General features: G+C 43.5%; 1 protein-coding gene across 1 annotated transcript in view; it reads right to left on the reverse strand.

Annotated features, from left to right (window-relative positions):
* The window catches only part of zswim5 (zinc finger SWIM-type containing 5), a 67,014-nt gene extending 55,047 nt beyond the window's left edge, over window positions 1-11,967 (reverse strand). Inside the window, exon 1 of the mRNA XM_022768922.1 lies at window positions 11,359-11,967. Coding sequence (XP_022624643.1) covers window positions 11,359-11,899 — 541 coding nt within the window. The 5' untranslated portion in view covers window positions 11,900-11,967. The remainder of the gene's footprint in view (window positions 1-11,358) is intronic.
* Window positions 11,968-18,180: the final 6,213 nt, after the last annotated feature.

Raw genomic sequence — 18,180 nt, forward strand, 5'->3', positions numbered from 1 at the left:
ACCGTAAAACAATGCTACCTGTCACTGCTTTCCTCCCCACTGAAGTCATCCTGGATTTCCCCTCCTGTTCCAGGCCCCGGGGCTCGCTTTTTATTTTTATGGAAATACGTCACTTATAATCTTGTGTGGGTTATGATTATATTACATGAAGAGGTTGCACAGAGAGCCGTGGTGCTTATGAGGCTAACACAATCGAATCATAAGACAGAGTTTGATTTGGGTCTGTTTTGCATTTCAAATAACTACCCCCCCCGCCACCGCCACCGCCCTTTCTCCTTCATGTCTGTCCATTTCTCTCCTTTCTGCCCCAACATTTGTTAGGCAATTACAACCAAACAAGGACATAATAGTCCGGTCTGATTTCTCTTTCAAGTCCGGCTCACTCCGAGATGCAGACAGGGCCAAATGTGTACAACAACCATGGGAGAACAGGCACTCCCACACACACACACACACACACACACACACACACACACACACACACACACACAGAGAAAGCCAATAAAAGAGACAGGTGTGGAACAGTGCAATAACTGAATACAACAGGTTGTCTGCTTCAAAAGCTAAAAAAGGACAAGGCCACGATTGATCTCGGCTGATAAATTGTAAACCCTCCACCCACGGTAACGGCAGTAAAGGTGGAGGAAAACATGCGCACCAACTCACAGGACAGGGAGCTATAAAACAGGACACAAAAAATGTTTGCTCTTGTCTTTTTCATTCTTTCATACACAAGAAAATGGGCTGTTGTTGAGGGACGGCGCTGAGCAAACAGTACGAGCAGTAAAGAAAGACTGGCTACGCACAAAAAGAAAAAAAGATTATCCATGAGTTGTAATAGGAACGGTGCATTCTACACTCCAGGTATTTAACATGCCATGGGAAATTTATTCTCTTGCACTCTCTCATGCGTGGAGCTGGTATTTTAAGTGGCATTGTGCTCATTTCGGCCGAATATTCCAAGAGAGTGACGGCCTCTCCAATTTAGTGAATAAAAGTCATTTTTCTGCAGAGGTTTTGACATGTACTGCAAGCTAACACCTGCTGGGCTTTTCTCTGCGGCCTTGTCTGGTCAACGAGTAAAGTAATCAATAGCACCACAGAGATGAACGGGGTTATGCTGTTAAAAAGGAAGGAGAGGGGATTTGTGGGAAGTTTTAGTCTGAGGTGGAAAGAAAACGCTGCTTCTTCAAGTTCAAGTCAACTTCTTCATCCGTCGTGCGGCTCGTGAAACCGTCTTACGGTCGGTCCATGTCCAAATCCACCTAAAGAATCACATCGTCTACAAAAAGTCCCACCCCCCCCCCCCCCGTAAAACAATGCTACCTGTCACTGCTTTCCTCCCCCACTGAAGTCATCCTGGATTTCCCCTCCTGTTCCAGGCCCCGGGGCTCGCTTTTTATTTTTATGGAAATACGTCACTTAATCTTGTGTGGGTTATGAGATTATATTACATGAAGAGGTTGCACAGAGAGCCGTGGTGCTTATGAGGCTAACACAACGTGATCATAAGACAAGAGTTTGATTTGGGTCTGTTTTGCATTTCAAATAACTACCCCCCCCCCCCCGCCACCGCCACCGCCACCGCCACCTTTCTCCTTCATGTCTGTCCATTTCTCTCCTTTCTGCCCCAACATTTGTTAGGCAATTACAACCAAACAAGGACATAATAGTCCGGTCTGATTTCTCTTTCAAGTCCGGCCTCACTCCGAGATGCAGACAGGGGCCAAATGTGTACAACAACCATGGAGAACAGGCACTCCCACACACACACACACACACACACACACACACACACACACACACACACACACAGAGAAAGCCAATAAAAGACAGGTGTGGAACAGTGCAATAACTGAATACAACAGGTTGTCTGCTTCAAAAGCTAAAAAAAGGACAAGGCCACGATTGATCTCGGCTGATAAATTGTAAACCCTCCACCCACGGTAACGGCAGTAAAGGTGGAGGAAAACATGCGCACCAACTCACAGGACAGGGAGCTATGAAAACAGGACACAAAAAAATGTTTGCTCTTGTCTTTTTTCATTCTTTCATACACAAGAAAATGGGCTGTTGTTGAGGGACGGCGCTGAGCAAACAGTACGAGCAGTAAAGAAAGACTGGCTACTGCAAACAGGTCCAGAGTAGAAACAGCATGGCTGGAAATCAGTGTCTGAAACACCTGAGGCCAGGTTTAAACAGAAAGCACATGAGGGAGACGCACGGGGGAAAGAATGAAAACAATGCTGGAAGAAGCGAGAAGAAAGATAGACGCCGTCTATAAAGACGTGAGCGTTGTGAGAAGCTCTTTGGCTTTAATTCTTCCACCTACTTTTTCATCAGTTTAAATGCTGATGTTTTTGTGCTTTTTTTCTTTTTGGTTTCTGCTTCAACGAAACGCTGATAATATCTAGAAAACTTTTCCATCTGCTCTTCTAAAACTAAAGCGGTGACGCTGTGTACGTCAAAACTTAACTTCAGCTGAAAACAGAATAAATGGATTAAAATAAAAAAAAAAGGAGGCTGTGTGAAACAAGTGTCATCCAGCCGTGTGTTTATAGACGTTAGAGAAAGGCCAAACCTCGCAGGCGGGCCTGAAAGCTCGCACAGAGAGAGAGAGGCGAGACACAGTAATTGTTCAAAAGTGGCGCTAATGGAGGAGAGCGTTCGAGTTATTATACGAAGAGGGAGATGTTAAAATCCAGCTTTTGTTTCTCGCACCTGGACGGGTTGTTCCCTTAAGTGAAGTTATGAAAAAGTGACTGTGATTGGAGAAGGTGACGCACGCCGTTCCACCGTTCCAGTTAAGAATTTAATTTGAGGCCTATTACATATACAAACCTCTGTACTGACATAGCTGCTGCCGGCACACGCCCTCTCCAAGCCTGAGCCATCGCCGCCAACAACTGGGAAGCCACCGTGTTTCTAAAAGCAGCAGGTATGAGGAAACAAACGGAGATAAAGACGAAACACAATGGCGGCCGCCGCAGAGACGTATTCATTAAAACTAAAGAGTAATAAGGTTGGTAGCAAAGCATGAGGATGCATCAGGGTTACATTCACACTATGTTTTGTTGGGGGGGGTTTGTTGTTGTCGTCTTTAGTGCATTTACTAACTTTCACTTCTTGTTGGTTGCTGGTTTTGATGAGCCGTCTTGACCACGGATCATGTGTGACCAGCGTGAGCGGCGCGGGACTTGACCGAGTACATCAGAAACCGGGTGTCGACAGAAAAACCCCGAGGACGACCACGGCGCCGGACGAGAAGGAAACAAGAGCAGAAGCTGTGGATCAGCTCTTTCCTATTCCTCTTCCATGTCGCCTTTTGTGTCTCTCACATGTGACGTGCAGACGGCGGCCTCGCTGTCTGGTGGAGGAAGCACTCCTTTAACAACAACCTCTGATTAATGATTTTATATAATCACTCCTCCCTCTCTCTCTCTCTCTCTCTCTCATGCATGTGTACAGGTGCCGCTCCCTTTGATGAATCCAACAACAGAGCATCTTCCTAATGGCCTCATCTTTCACGAGCCTCTCCGAGAGCTAATAAGAGAGCGGGGACGATTTGTTTTACCGATTTTCTCTTTTCAAGTGTGGCGGGCATGGAATTAATTACACTGATTAAATATTGTCTGTCTGTGTCTGTGTGCGCCGGGGAAGGGTTGAGGACAGACTTTGTGAGTGTGTGTGTGTGTGTGTGTGAATGCCTGTGTGTGCTAAGTGGCTAAAGCTGCGGCTCAGAATGGGCTCGGCTGTGAATATACATGGATAAATAGATATTCAAGAACAAATGCACTTAAAGAGGAGGGGGGAAAAAAAAAACGTGCATTTTTGAATTAATGCTCAGGCATCCAGCTACAATTACCACTGTAGTGAAGGTTAAAGCACTTAAAAGTTGACAGTGTACCATTTCTTCATGTGAAAGCGATGATGAGCATTTAAATAATAATAACTTTTTCATGAAGCACTTTACTAAAGAAAGTTACTTAGTGCTTTAAAACAAAAACAAGAAGACAAGAATTAAATTACACTAATAAACATTAACAGGATAAATGATAATGTAACGTATGTGAAGTAAAATTACAACATTCATGTGAATAAGAAGCAAAAGTGCCACAAAAAGAAATTTAAAGCCGCACAAACGACATTTTTAACCATTTGAGGGCAGCGCAGGAAGCTGTTGGCTAACGTGTTAGCTAACGCTGCACATTCAGCAGATACAGAGAAACTTTTTCCTCCTTCTGTTTCTCTCCATAAATAAATGATAAATGTACGTTCACACTCTTTTTTTGCTTTCTACCGACTCCTGATGGAAACATCTGGACGTTCAGCTGCTAAATGCTCCACTGTGTTCACCAGGTGAGTTGCTAACTGCTGTTTGGTGCTGCAGTTGGTTTACAGCAAAGTTGCGAGCTGCAAAAGCAAAACAATGAACTTTAAGAAGAGACTGAAACAAGGAGGAATTTGAAGTTTCCAGCCCACAGACTGGACCAAAGAGCAAACGGTGTAAAACAGCAAAAACACATGTGTGTTCCCTCCTACGCTACACCGTTAGCTCAGTCATATGGGGGTCTGACTTCTGCGAAGTTATTCACCGTTACCCAGAAGAACAAGAGTCCACATCCAGCACAGACGCAGTGTGAAGGTGTGAATACAGGAACCAGGGAGCGGAACAAACGGCGCCGCCGGCCTGCCTGCCCCCCCCCCCCCCCCCCACCCCCCCAACCCCCCACCTCCCCGTCGTCCTGTCAAAACCACTAACACTTCCTCAACCAGCAGCCACTATCGAGGAGCCTACAGACAGAATATGACTAAAGAGCGAGTCATCTCTTACTGACATTAGTTGCAGGGTGTGGGTGTGTGTGTGTGTGTGTGTGTGTGTGTGTGTGTGTGTGTGTGTGTGTGTGTGTGTGTGTGAAAAATTAGAGGTTACATATATAGGTTGATGACTGAGCGAAAAGCAGATGAAGAAAGAAAACAAAGGAGAAGTAAAGACAGCAGAGGAGACGTGGAGCGACAGATGAGAAGCGAGCGGTGCCGGTGGACTCGGTCCTGGGAGTGGAGTCAGGGGAAAGATGGGAGATGAGGCAAGTGAGGATGAGCTCACCACCTCCTTCTGTCTTTCATCGCAACGCTCTCCGGCAAACGCAAGAGCAGATTACACCAGAGGACCCGCTTTTCCACAACAAGGAACCCTGCAGCCATTCTGCCAGGAAATTACATCTGAGGAAATACTGGCAAGACTAACCACTGACTGACACACACACACACACACACACACACACAGCAAAAATCATACTTAATAACTTAACTGCTTTGAACTGTTGGTTGGAGGGAACAAAAACAAGCAAATTAAAGATGTTACCTTGGGCTCTGGGAACGTGTGATTTCTATTTTCTTCCACATTTTATAAACTGAATGATTCATTAATAGTCGACAGATTAATCAATAATGAATCAGTCGTTAGTTGCAGCTCTGGTAAATGATGTGGTTGGAGATCTTCCGATTGCCTTGTTCTGACCCTGTCATTTACAAGGGAAACCATCTTCACCGTTTAAACAGTATGTTATTCTCTATTAGACACTTCACGTTAATTAACCACAGCGCTGAATGTGGCTTGAAATTGCTGGAAACGAGTGCAAAAGTGACTTTGTAAAACTTTATTTTGAAAAATATAAACTTGTTTTTTTTTTCTTTTTTCTGTTTGAATTTAACAAAAGAGGATAAAATGATTAAATCTTACATATTATCAAACACAAAGAACACGTACAAGAACTTTTTTTTTATCTGATCACAGAAAAATGTTGGAAAAGAAACATAAAACTTGATTCCAACTTGTGGCCCTTTGCTTTTTTCACTCAGTAACATAAAGTCCTGATTAAAGGACCAGTTTTAGGAGCTTTTGCACATTTCAGGAACAACCCCCCCCCACAGCGTTTCCCGCCACTGACTGACTGTCCCATACACTTTAATCCCGTTCAACTTTGCTGCCTCGCTTTGTCACAGGTGCTTCAAAAGACGTCAGGGACCCATTACAGCTTTATGTAACGTCGCCGAGACAGGGCCTTGAACACACACACACACACACACACACACACAGATCCCTCCCACACACCCCTTTCTGTGAACAAGGGGTTTTTCTACAGCTGGGTAACAAAGCATGACCCAATAATCCCAAAGCTTGACTCAAAGCTAAAGAACCCCCCCCCTCTCTCTTCCCTCCCTCTTCTTATATCCCTTCCTCCCGCTCTCTGAGGACTTCATAAGGCTCTGGCGAAGGGGCTTCTGACTGCACGCACGTGTGTGTGTGAGTGTGTGTGTATGTGGTGTGTACGAAGGGGTGGGTGGGGGTGGGGGGGTTGGGGGTTTACAAATACAAGCACGCTTAGCTTTGATTATTCTAATTATGACTTGGAGCGAGGAGCAGATTATTATGAACACATGGGCCGATGAGTCGTTGATGAGCTCACGTCCCTTCAGTCCCTCAGTATGACTATTAAAAGAGGCCGACAGACACGGCCTTTGGGGGGGGGGGGCATCTGAGAGAACTGCAGTCAACTCATCCTGTAACTGCTGACACACACACACACACAAGCACGTCTGTGATGGTAAATATCATCAGTTTCTACCAAAACGACTCTGTTTTTTGTTATTGCTCAACAGTGAAAAAACCACATCCAGCGTTGATCCGTATTTTCTTGTTTTTAAAGACGATGTGAAAATTAAGCAACTGTGAAGAAAAAAAGAAAGAAGAAACATTTGATTTTGTGTTGTTTTAAACTTTTGTGACAACAGCCGGCAACAGTTGTCCTCCTCTTCTGACACACTCCTAGTCTGGTCTTAAACTTTCTGTGACCCGGGCACCAAAAAGCAGATCACACACACAACTCCTCCTCCTCCTCCTCCTCCTCCTCCTCCTAACTCCCTAGCACCAGATCCCATTAGTAATTGCTTGAAAAAACAAGAGCAATTCCAGATCTGGCTCTAGGCACCCCGATCCTCAGAGCCCAGGACAGGAAGAAGAAAACCAAGTCTAAAGACGAGTGTGAGTTTACAGGAACAGGAGCTCCTGCTGGACTTCTGGAAGCTGTGAGTAATAATACTATATCCTCCTGATAGCCTAGCTCGTGAGCTCACCGCTTCGGCGTCTCCGGCCCTCTGCTGCATCATGGTTGTGTAACTTTGTCTTTTCATTAAATCAGATGTGAGGGGAATCCTTGATTTGCCTGATTTGCCCATATTTGGCAGATATCTATAAACCTTTGAGGATGCCAGAGGAAAACTGCTGTTTCAGCTCCTTTAAAGTCACAAAGAGAGACGAGAGCTGCATAACAACAACACGGCACCTCCACCTGAGGCTGATGCAGACAGACCATGACTCTGCCTTAACTACAAGCAAAATAAACTAAATACAAAGATGATAAAACCAGCAATAACAACAAAAAAAAATGGTTGTTTACTTTTGGTGCATAAATGTAACACGCAGCCTATATAAACAGTTAGCATGTGTATCTATGGTTCGAAAGTTTAATGCAAGTTTTAATTCCACCGAGATGCCATATTTTAAACCATGCATCATCANCCCCCCCCCTCTCTCTTCCCTCCCTCTTCTTATATCCCTTCCTCCCGCTCTCTGAGGACTTCATAAGGCTCTGGCGAAGGGGCTTCTGACTGCACGCACGTGTGTGTGTGAGTGTGTGTGTATGTGGTGTGTACGAAGGGGTGGGTGGGGGTGGGGGGGTTGGGGGTTTACAAATACAAGCACGCTTAGCTTTGATTATTCTAATTATGACTTGGAGCGAGGAGCAGATTATTATGAACACATGGGCCGATGAGTCGTTGATGAGCTCACGTCCCTTCAGTCCCTCAGTATGACTATTAAAAGAGGCCGACAGACACGGCCTTTGGGGGGGGGGGGCATCTGAGAGAACTGCAGTCAACTCATCCTGTAACTGCTGACACACACACACACACAAGCACGTCTGTGATGGTAAATATCATCAGTTTCTACCAAAACGACTCTGTTTTTTGTTATTGCTCAACAGTGAAAAAACCACATCCAGCGTTGATCCGTATTTTCTTGTTTTTAAAGACGATGTGAAAATTATGCAACTGTGAAGAAAAAAAGAAAGAAGAAACATTTGATTTTGTGTTGTTTTAAACTTTTGTGACAACAGCCGGCAACAGTTGTCCTCCTCTTCTGACACACTCCTAGTCTGGTCTTAAACTTTCTGTGACCCGGGCACCAAAAAGCAGATCACACACACAACTCCTCCTCCTCCTCCTCCTCCTCCTCCTCTCCTCCTCCTCCTCCTCCTCCTCCTCCTCCTAACTCCCTAGCACCAGATCCCATTAGTAATTGCTTGAAAAAACAAGAGCAATTCCAGATCTGGCTCTAGGCACCCCGATCCTCAGAGCCCAGGACAGGAAGAAGAAAACCAAGTCTAAAGACGAGTGTGAGTTTACAGGAACAGGAGCTCCTGCTGGACTTCTGGAAGCTGTGAGTAATAATACTATATCCTCCTGATAGCCTAGCTCGTGAGCTCACCGCTTCGGCGTCTCCGGCCCTCTGCTGCATCATGGTTGTGTAACTTTGTCTTTTCATTAAATCAGATGTGAGGGGAATCCTTGATTTGCCTGATTTGCCCATATTTGGCAGATATCTATAAACCTTTGAGGATGCCAGAGGAAAACTGCTGTTTCAGCTCCTTTAAAGTCACAAAGAGAGACGAGAGCTGCATAACAACAACACGGCACCTCCACCTGAGGCTGATGCAGACAGACCATGACTCTGCCTTAACTACAAGCAAAATAAACTAAATACAAAGATGATAAAACCAGCAATAACAACAAAAAAAAATGGTTGTTTACTTTTGGTGCATAAATGTAACACGCAGCCTATATAAACAGTTAGCATGTGTATCTATGGTTCGAAAGTTTAATGCAAGTTTTAATTCCACCGAGATGCCATATTTTAAACCATGCATCATCAGCGTGCATGTGTCAGCACGCAGCCTGGTCTCATTCCCAATCGCTCCCCAGCAAGTTCCTCGTACAGAGTTCACGAGGCACGTCCATCTCGCTTTCCTTAAAAAAACAAGTACTGCCGCTGCTTTAAGTGGTGATTATGTTGTGCCATGTCAGGTGAGAGCAATCTTTACAGGTGTGAAACACGATCCTTAATGAGTGCTTTGTGTATGAGCATGCTCCGGTGCCCAACCTCTCTGAATCCAGCTCTGAAAAAAACATTAAAGAAACAAAACAATTGTTCTCTTGATAAGTCAGTGAGCAAACCTTCCACAAGAAACCGGTTCCCATGGTCCACAAAGTGAAAAATAAGCCAAATCTTATCTTGATGTCACACAGCTATTCAGCCCGTCTTGTGTTTTGTTGACAGATAAATAAAACCATGTGCCTTGCCTGCTATGACTGACCTTGGGGGAGATTGGAAACGATTTGCCGGTGAGGCAGGTAAGACTGGAAGTACTTGCTTATTGGGTGTATGTTGTTTTATACCATTAAAATTTCAACTGAAGCTTATACCTATAGCTTCTTAGATCACAAATTGCACATTCAACACTGCAAGAGACTTTCTAACTGTTTCAAATGGAGCTCTGTGGATGCACACAGCAGCATTTACAGACTACCAGAGGTAAAGGTGTAAAGTGTTTGTAATGACAGGAAGTGGTAAAAGTAGTTAGTTTTACAAACGTAAGTCCTTGAGGCCGTAAACAGTAAACAAGTAAAGTCAAAAACAAGTTTGACTTTTTAGACTCGCCTGGCTGCACGTTGCTCTTATGCACCAACTCTCTGCTGCAGACTCAAACTTGCAAAAAAGTTATCACGCCAGACTGCAACGAATCTCACTTTCATATTCATAAGTCTCCAATTTCATTTAGTTATGGGGTGGAATCGATGAGCATTTATGAGATGCAATTAGATACAGCAGTCACACAGAGAAACGCAGCCACAGTTTGCAGCCCCCCCCCCCAAGATAGATTGGAGCAACATGAAACCCCAGACAAGCTCCAGTGACTCTCACACCATATGGCTTTAGAAAAATCCTCCCGAACCATAAAAGGCTGTTTTTTTGTTGTTGTTGTTTTCTTTTCTTCTTTTTTTTTGACTATCCATCGGTTTCATTTCATCAATTTCCCTGATGTCTGGGCTCATTTCGCGGCCGTGTGGAGCTGGGGGGGGGGTATGAAACTAATGAGAGTGAGTGGAGAAGGAGCTTTGCGGAATGGCCCTTTGTTTGGAAACAGCCTCTCTGCAGCGCTGGAAATGCGAGACGCTTATCGATCATTTCAACTGGAAGCCTTTTGTGCTGCAAGCGACTGAGAGGCTGCGGGCAAAACGAACTACTGCTAATAATAATACTAGACATTTAACGTTATACACAGCTACTATGGCGCTAGGTTTAATAATAAAACAATAAAACAACAACACACACACACACTCCCGACGTGTGTTTTCCACGTTCTTATAGCGACTGCGCTCTTTTGTCCGGTCCGACCAGCAGCAGCAGCAAATAAACAAAAAGCTGTGGGGGATTTTTTCGGATTAACGTTGGATTAATCATAATAAGAGACCCAATAACCGCCTTTGTTCCTCGCCTAAGCCACCCTCAACCGACGGTGAGTTGAGTAAAAACGACTTTTCGCTCAAACAAACAAAAATAATAATAACAACAATAAAGCCCCGACGCTGTAACGCTGGGTCTTTTGTATCCGCGTCTGTCAAGCCCTCCTCCTCCGCGCCTCCCCTGCCTTTCTGCCGGGGTTACGGCTCCAGCCAGCTCCGGCCGTCGACCAGGAGCCCCACGGAGGGAGAGAGGTGCTGATAATTGCCCGAAACACGGCTTCTCCTCCTTATACCCCCCCCCCCTCCTCCTCTTCCTCCCTCCTCCTTCAACACACAGAGAGCCGGGGCTTCAACGTGAAGGTAAACCCGATGCAGTAGCCAGAGCTACGGAGTAATGAAAAGCCACAATAGGAAGCCCTTTAATTTTTAAACAGCAGCTGGCTAAGCTAGCAGCCGACCGTGTACTCGCTTCCCCTTTTTTTTTTTTTGCGGAGAAGCGGGATATAAAAAGACAAAAAGCTCGAAACTCGACAGAAAATGTTTCCCCACGAGCCAACTCGACTGAAAACACACGCAGAAACATGTGTGGTTTAATGTGCGCCGAAAACAGACGCTTTGCATACTTTCCACGATAGCGGGGAAAACTTCCATCAATCATCCCCCATTAGATCCAGCAGCGGCGGCGAGACTCGAAAAACTGTCCAGTGTTTGTGCCAAAAAAAAAAAGAAAAAAGAGAGAGAAAAGCCTCGGTGAAACTGAAATATTCCACTTACCGACTTGTAAAACGTTTTCCACACAGCCGGTCTCTAGCAGCCTGATACCGCGGCGGAATGGCAGTCCGTCTCCCGTGCCCACCGCTCCGGCTGCCCCCGCGGTAGCCGTTGTAACGGCTGTAGATCCCCCACCACCACCGCCGCCGCCACCGGCGGTCGTAGCTCCGGACCCAGCGCCCCCAGCGCCGCCGGTAGCCGCCGACGGACCCTCCTCGCCGGCGACTCGGCACTGAAACGAAGAGTACATGCATATTTCCTTTTCGTTGCGGGGAAAAGACCAGTAGACGATGCGGCGCTGGACGGGCTCCGGGATCCGCTCGAAGCGCTCCTCCACTCTCTCGAAGGCCCACTTTTCCGCTACTGCCTTCGCGGCGCAGTCCAGAAGGGACTCCGGGGAACGGTACCGGGAGCTGTGCAACCCGCTGCCGTGGCCGGGCCCCGGGCCGGGACCTCGGGGAGCAGGGCGCAGGCAGGGTCGCTTGCTGGCCGGTGGTATGGAGAAGAGGGGATGGGGCGGCTGTTCTCTGCGTCCTTCCGCCATGGCGAGCCGATCAACACTGACGAGACGGACGGTGTGCGGACACCGAGCAGCAGCAGGAAGCCGAGTTCACACACACACACACTCTCTCTCACACAGACAAACACACACACACTGAGCAGCCTGTGTCAAACCAGACAGGATGTAAGATCACACTTCCGCTCACAGATTTCAAAATAAAATTCATTATTACGAGCGTGTTTGGCTTTTTGACTAAACTACACAAAATAACAACAACAAACACATTTTAATGATTCTTACTTTCATCAGGCTGCCAGTTAGAATAAGATTGACACAAGACATGGATTTTTAATTTGAGCTACGTTTACTATCTTGGCCTAAAATTTCCACATTAAGAGGCAGTTCTCTTGAGAGACATACTGATTCATCAATACTTTTATTATTGTTAGTTAGTACACAATTAATTGAAAGATAATTTAATTAATACTTAACCTATTATAACTCGTTATAGGTGCGTTGATGATGGTTTTGTTACATCAAATATCAATTTTGTTATATTTCCAGATGTATTTCAAAGTTCAGAATCACCCTGAGAATCAGTGAATTTATCAATATCAAATAAAAAGAAAAGAAAAAGAAACTATCCACTTATTCACCCTTCACCCTATTTATATTATCTTCAAACGAACTAACACTATAGATAGATAGATAGATAGATAGTTTTGTTTAACTAAAAGTTGGAACTAGATAATATTTGATATTTATTTTTTACTATTTTTACTTGAAAAATGACTGAAACAATTTATTATCAAAGTAGTTTCTGATTATGTTTCTGTCAATTGACTCATCAAATCTTCATTTCAGCTCTAATCATATTGAATGAATTCTGAGATAAAGAAAGTTGTTCAATAGAGTTACTTAGTAATCCAGTACAGGAGACTGGACAAGACTCCTTATGGTTTTATAATACAGGTTTCTACCCAGAACAGTGGTCTTTGTAAAGTTTTCCAGCTTCCAGCTTTACTCTTGTTCTTATATAAAATACAAGGAAAGACCTCTTTATTAAATAACAACTTCTCCATAAATGCAGCTGTAGTTGTGATTTATTGACTTGTTGGAGCAGAGCATGAATGTCAAAAATGAAATAAAACTAGAATATATGATTTTATATATGTACTGGATATATAATGATATTTCCATCCCTTTCCAGACTTATTCAGAAGTAGTTACGCACTGAAGAACATATAGTAGGTCTCAGGCAAGGATGAAGAAAAATCTCCCAAAGATGCAAAAATATATCTTTCAATTATAACAAAACCCACAAACATTAACAAAAATATTCTTCTATAACACGCTGTCTTCAGTTTAACTAGCTATTGTTGCCCTCTCTTTCCTGCTTCTTTATAGGAGTTTGTCCCTGAAAGAGGAAAAGTATAGAAAGTCCTTGGTTCAGAGAGACACAGCGAGTGAATTTAGAGAACAGGTCAGACTTTGAATCAGCTTGTAAGTCGTCACAACCTCTTTTGTATCCCTGTTTCAACATCCAGTGATCAGATGATCACAGAGTCAGAGCCAAAGGGGAAACACAGTTATGTGAAATCCTTACAACCATGTTTTTCTCAGTCTTTTTGGGCAATAAAGGAAACAACATTAATGTCTGTCCAAGTCTCACACTACATTCAACATCACGGAGATACAATTGTGTTTAAGGTTTGTTAAGTGTTAATATCAAATAATGTCGTTAATACTATAATGTTATACTATAATACTACAAGGTTAAAAAGATCTCACACCTAATGTCTAAAATATGCAGCAGTGGAGTGAAGAAGTAATAGTAAGTCTTTTATTTTAAAAGTCAAATCCTTTCATTTCCTGTCTCTTTGGCTATATGTCTGTGTGACTTGTTAAGACTGAGCAACATAGAGTAGAGAGGGAGAGAAAGAGAGAGGGGGAGAGAGAGAGAGAAAAGAGGAGAGGGTCAGTAAATTGATGGTAGGTGGAGGATGTTACACATCACTAACCAACACAATAACAAAACACTCCAGTCTCCAATCAGCATGGCACACCAACTGCAGCTCCCGGCTCCCGCTGCTCTCTGCGTTATTTTTACATGAATTGTAAAAGTGATTGTAATTCACAAGCATCTGATGTAATGTAAAAAACAAGGTGTAAACAGGACGAATAAGCCACGTTTTCCAGTTATTTGTTATTGCTGTAAAATGTATTTCAAGATCATTATCTGTCCTTTAAATCCACTAAAAACACTAAATCACTCAAAGTCCTTCATATGTGCGCATTTTATATTGAAGCTGATAACGAGCCCAACTTCTCCCCGTGAATAACAAAGTCATGTCTGTTTTGCAAATTAAATTGACACCATTATGTGCCCTATAAATATCAATTACCCCGGGTCAGCAAATACACATTCATTAGAATGGGTGCAAGCACTCCAGTCTGTTTCCCCACAGCAGGACACAGAGGGTTTGGAACCAACTGTCAACCTAATAGGCTCATAGGCTAAGGCTTATTTCACAAGAAAATGGAGCCTTCTGCTCATGTGTTTGAGGCTATACCCAGAAGTTAAAGACTCCCAAAGTGATTAGGCAACGACGAGGAGAAAAGTCTACAAAGAAAACAGTTAAAAGTGACGTTGTTGCTGTTTATATATATATATATAAATATCTCAAAAGATCATGTATACTAAGAGAAACCTCATTTTACATTTTTATTTTGCTTAAAATTTGCATCTGTATTGACTATGAGATTTTTTAGTTGTATCATTGCTGACCTCTAGAAGGAGGGCTGGCCTAGTTTTTAATGACACTAGTAAACAAGGATGATGCAGTATGTGGGAATTAAAAAAATCATAAAGATTGTCATAACAAAAAAGAAGATTTACACACACACAAATTTGACAAGGATTTTGAGGAGAATCGGACAGAGGCACAGGAGGCAGGTAAATTCACAGTTGAACAATATTATATTATATTGTTGAGTCCACTACCTCTGCAGCACCGCCGCCTGCTAAGCTGTGATTTGATAATTTGCCAACACACGTGCAGCAGATTTCTGTAAACAATAGAGTCCAGAGTGTGCTGCTAGATAAATGATATAATCCTGACAAGCTGTCCACTCTAATGTGGATATATTTGAAATCACACATTTCGCCGTCCACACAATAATATGTTTGCTTTCGTTCATACACTTTGTCTTACAGCGCGCCAGTGGGAAGGTAAAACAAAGCTGTTGCTATGCAGTCATTAGTATGCCAATGTTGGCATTCTTTGCTGGGTGCCAGGATATATCTGGTGTTACAGTTAAAGATTACTGAACCATTCTTTAATTTTAATTTCTAATTTTTTATCTTTCATGCAGCGGATAAAGAAAATGTTGAAGTGGATTTATCATTACATAAATGTTTACAGTTTCAAATTAAAGCTCCTCCAGTGTAAAGGTCTCTGTCCATGTGTAGTGTGATTATAGATCAGGTCTAGCTTCTATATTAATACTGTGAAAGTATCAAAGCCTCAGTCCACAGAGAAATGCACACAGCCTGTATTCAGAAACTGAGCCTTAAAACCAGCCGTCAGGACTTCTGGAACTTTGTGATGTCACAACGAAGCACTCACCAAGCCCCGCCCACCTGGACCCACCAACCAAACCTTGCAGGATTTGGTTTCTCTGAGTGTTTTACCTGAAATCTGCTATATTTTTATTGGATCACTCAGAAAACAGTCAGCCAATCAGAAGAGAGGCTCAGAGCCTCCTCTCTTCTGATTGGCTCACCGACCTGTTGTTACCAGAGCTCCAGAGAGAAGCCTGAGAGAGGAGATGTAAAACTACACTGAGATGGTTTTTATCTTCTTATGGATCAACACTAAAAATAAAACATATGGACCTTTATGAGTCGACCATCATCCAGAAACTATAAAGTTGAGAACATTCAGACAGACACGTTTCAGCTGCTCAGCCAATGACTGTTTAAAGAGGCCGTATACTGTGTACTGTACATGAGCTAATCATGGACTCGCACCATAAGTCGTTTCTGCCTGGTGGTTTCTCTGTGAGCTGCATTCAAATTTCACACATATATATTTTTTTTTTTCTGCTGCCAAGACAGAAACAGGAAATGAATAAATCTCAGCTTTCTCACTTTGCACAATGTGCCTACTATGACATGGCATGTTTGCATTAAGCAAGGACAGGGAACAATCTACGTCAGTGATTCGTCATGTGACCTCTGAATGTTGTGGCCGGGGTTCGTAGCTCTTTGGGCGCAAAAAGGTTTCTTCTTTAATTATGTAGAAAAAAAAGAAAAAGACACAAGGCACTCTAAAAATCTGTGCTCATTAACTTACAATTATTCCAATCAAACCACCTCAATAGATTTTCGGGGAGCGTTAACAAATGCTATTTGTTAGGAGCAACACATCATCTTGTTCTTCACTGACCTTGCATGGGCAGTTATACTTTCTCATGTTCACAATAACTGACAATTGCACGAGCGGAGAAGATGTTTCATCAGCCTGGGATAAAGCCAATCTACACATAATGTCTGATAAAATGTCTGATGAATGGACGCCACGGCTGAAATTAAACAGACTATCTCCTCTGAAGTTGACTCTTCGGAGACATGGGAGAGACATTAGTCACCGAGCACAGCGACAATATCCAGACCCGTGTCTCGCTGTGTACTCCCTTCCCTCTTCTAAAGACTGCTTTTTGGCGCACAATTATATTGAACAATAGGCCAAAGCCAATGGAGGATGCAACCCGTTACCATGGAAATGATTATGATGGATTTGTGGATAGACAGAGCAGGTAATTGGAAAAAGATTGATGGGTGACAGGGTGAAAGAGAGAGATAGAAAGGGATGGAAAGAGAGAGGGATAAATTACCAAAGCAGCGGTGGGAGGAGAGAAAGCCCTATTACACCCTATCTTTCTGGGATTTACAATTATATAATGATGCATCCCCTCTCTCATCAAGTCAATAGGCAATCACTCTCTTGCTTTTGCAGTCACTCCCTCTTCTCTCTTTCTTCCCCCTGTATTAGCCCTTCTTCTTTTTTTTGTGCCATATCCTGTTTTCTCTCTGTCTCCCCTTCCCATTATTTCTCTCTCCTGACTCCAAAGAAAAAAGTGGATCCATTGTGTGTAATTTCTCTCATTATCACTCAGAGCAGGGAGGTGCTATAAAGGGTAGAGATACTTCTGTGTGAAGCAGATGCACACACACACACACACACACACACACACACACACACACACACACACGCACACACACAGGCGGTGTCCAGGGGACGTCTGCACTGACGTAGTTCCAGGTTGTGGAGGAGATGGAGGTTAGAGAGGCTGGTTTATGATCAGAAGTCATCGCTGAGGATACAGAGACTGTGTTTGTGCTGCACAGAGATCACTGTCAATGTGTCTCACTCCAGGATAAATTTGAAAGTAGTTAACGTGTATCTAAGATAAACATAAAAGGACGAAACGTCACTAAGATCAAGGTCCCAGAATAAAGTTAGTGTAAAGTTGATTAAACACATTTATTTGAGATATCATATTAACATAAGGTATTAAAACTAGATTGTGACGCGGGTCTCTCTATAACACAGGACGTAATGCGCTTTCCATTTTAGCTTATATTGATTATTTAATTAAATTACCACAAATTAATTGACATACAGTGAACCCGCAGCTTTTGAGGCCCTTGAGGATCCTGAGTCCTGAGGCAGGTTTTTTTTGGTTTTGCACAGTTGGTAATTCAGCCTCGTTTCCCTGCAGGGAGCAATAACTGAGTTCACCACCAATGTTTCAGTTTGAATGAGTAACTGCAACAGCCCATCACTTCACAATAACATTTAAATTATTGATGCTTTACTTAAAGGGGCTACATGTAAGTTTTCTCTGCTGCTGAACGTGGTTTCTCGCTGGGTGCTGGTGATTGAGGTCAGACTGGAGGCTGCAGTGAGTCGCTGTTCGGAGGCGACGAGACGAGCCGGAGCTAGCTGGTTAGCATGCTAACTTTAGTAGGGGAAAAGACATGATAGAGACAAGAGTTAACATTGGCTGTCACAAGGTAATGAGACGTGTGCAGTAATAGAAAACAAGATTTTCGCAATTTAACAATTTGGGAACCATAAAAGTGTGTAGGGACTGAGCAGCTAGCAGCTAGCTTAGCCTCGCTGACTGCACAAGTCCTGTTACACACCCTCCAACTCTAACACAGGTGACTCCTGAATGGACACATCATACCTGTGACCAGGAACCAAGATCACACAAAGTTTAAATACCTGAGTTAAATTCGAAATACATATGAA

Source organism: Seriola dumerili, unplaced genomic scaffold (genome assembly GCF_002260705.1).
Source record: "Seriola dumerili isolate Sdu_G_001 unplaced genomic scaffold, Sdu_1.0 BDQW01001892.1, whole genome shotgun sequence".
In the NCBI taxonomy this organism is placed as follows: Eukaryota; Metazoa; Chordata; class Actinopteri; order Carangiformes; family Carangidae; genus Seriola; species Seriola dumerili.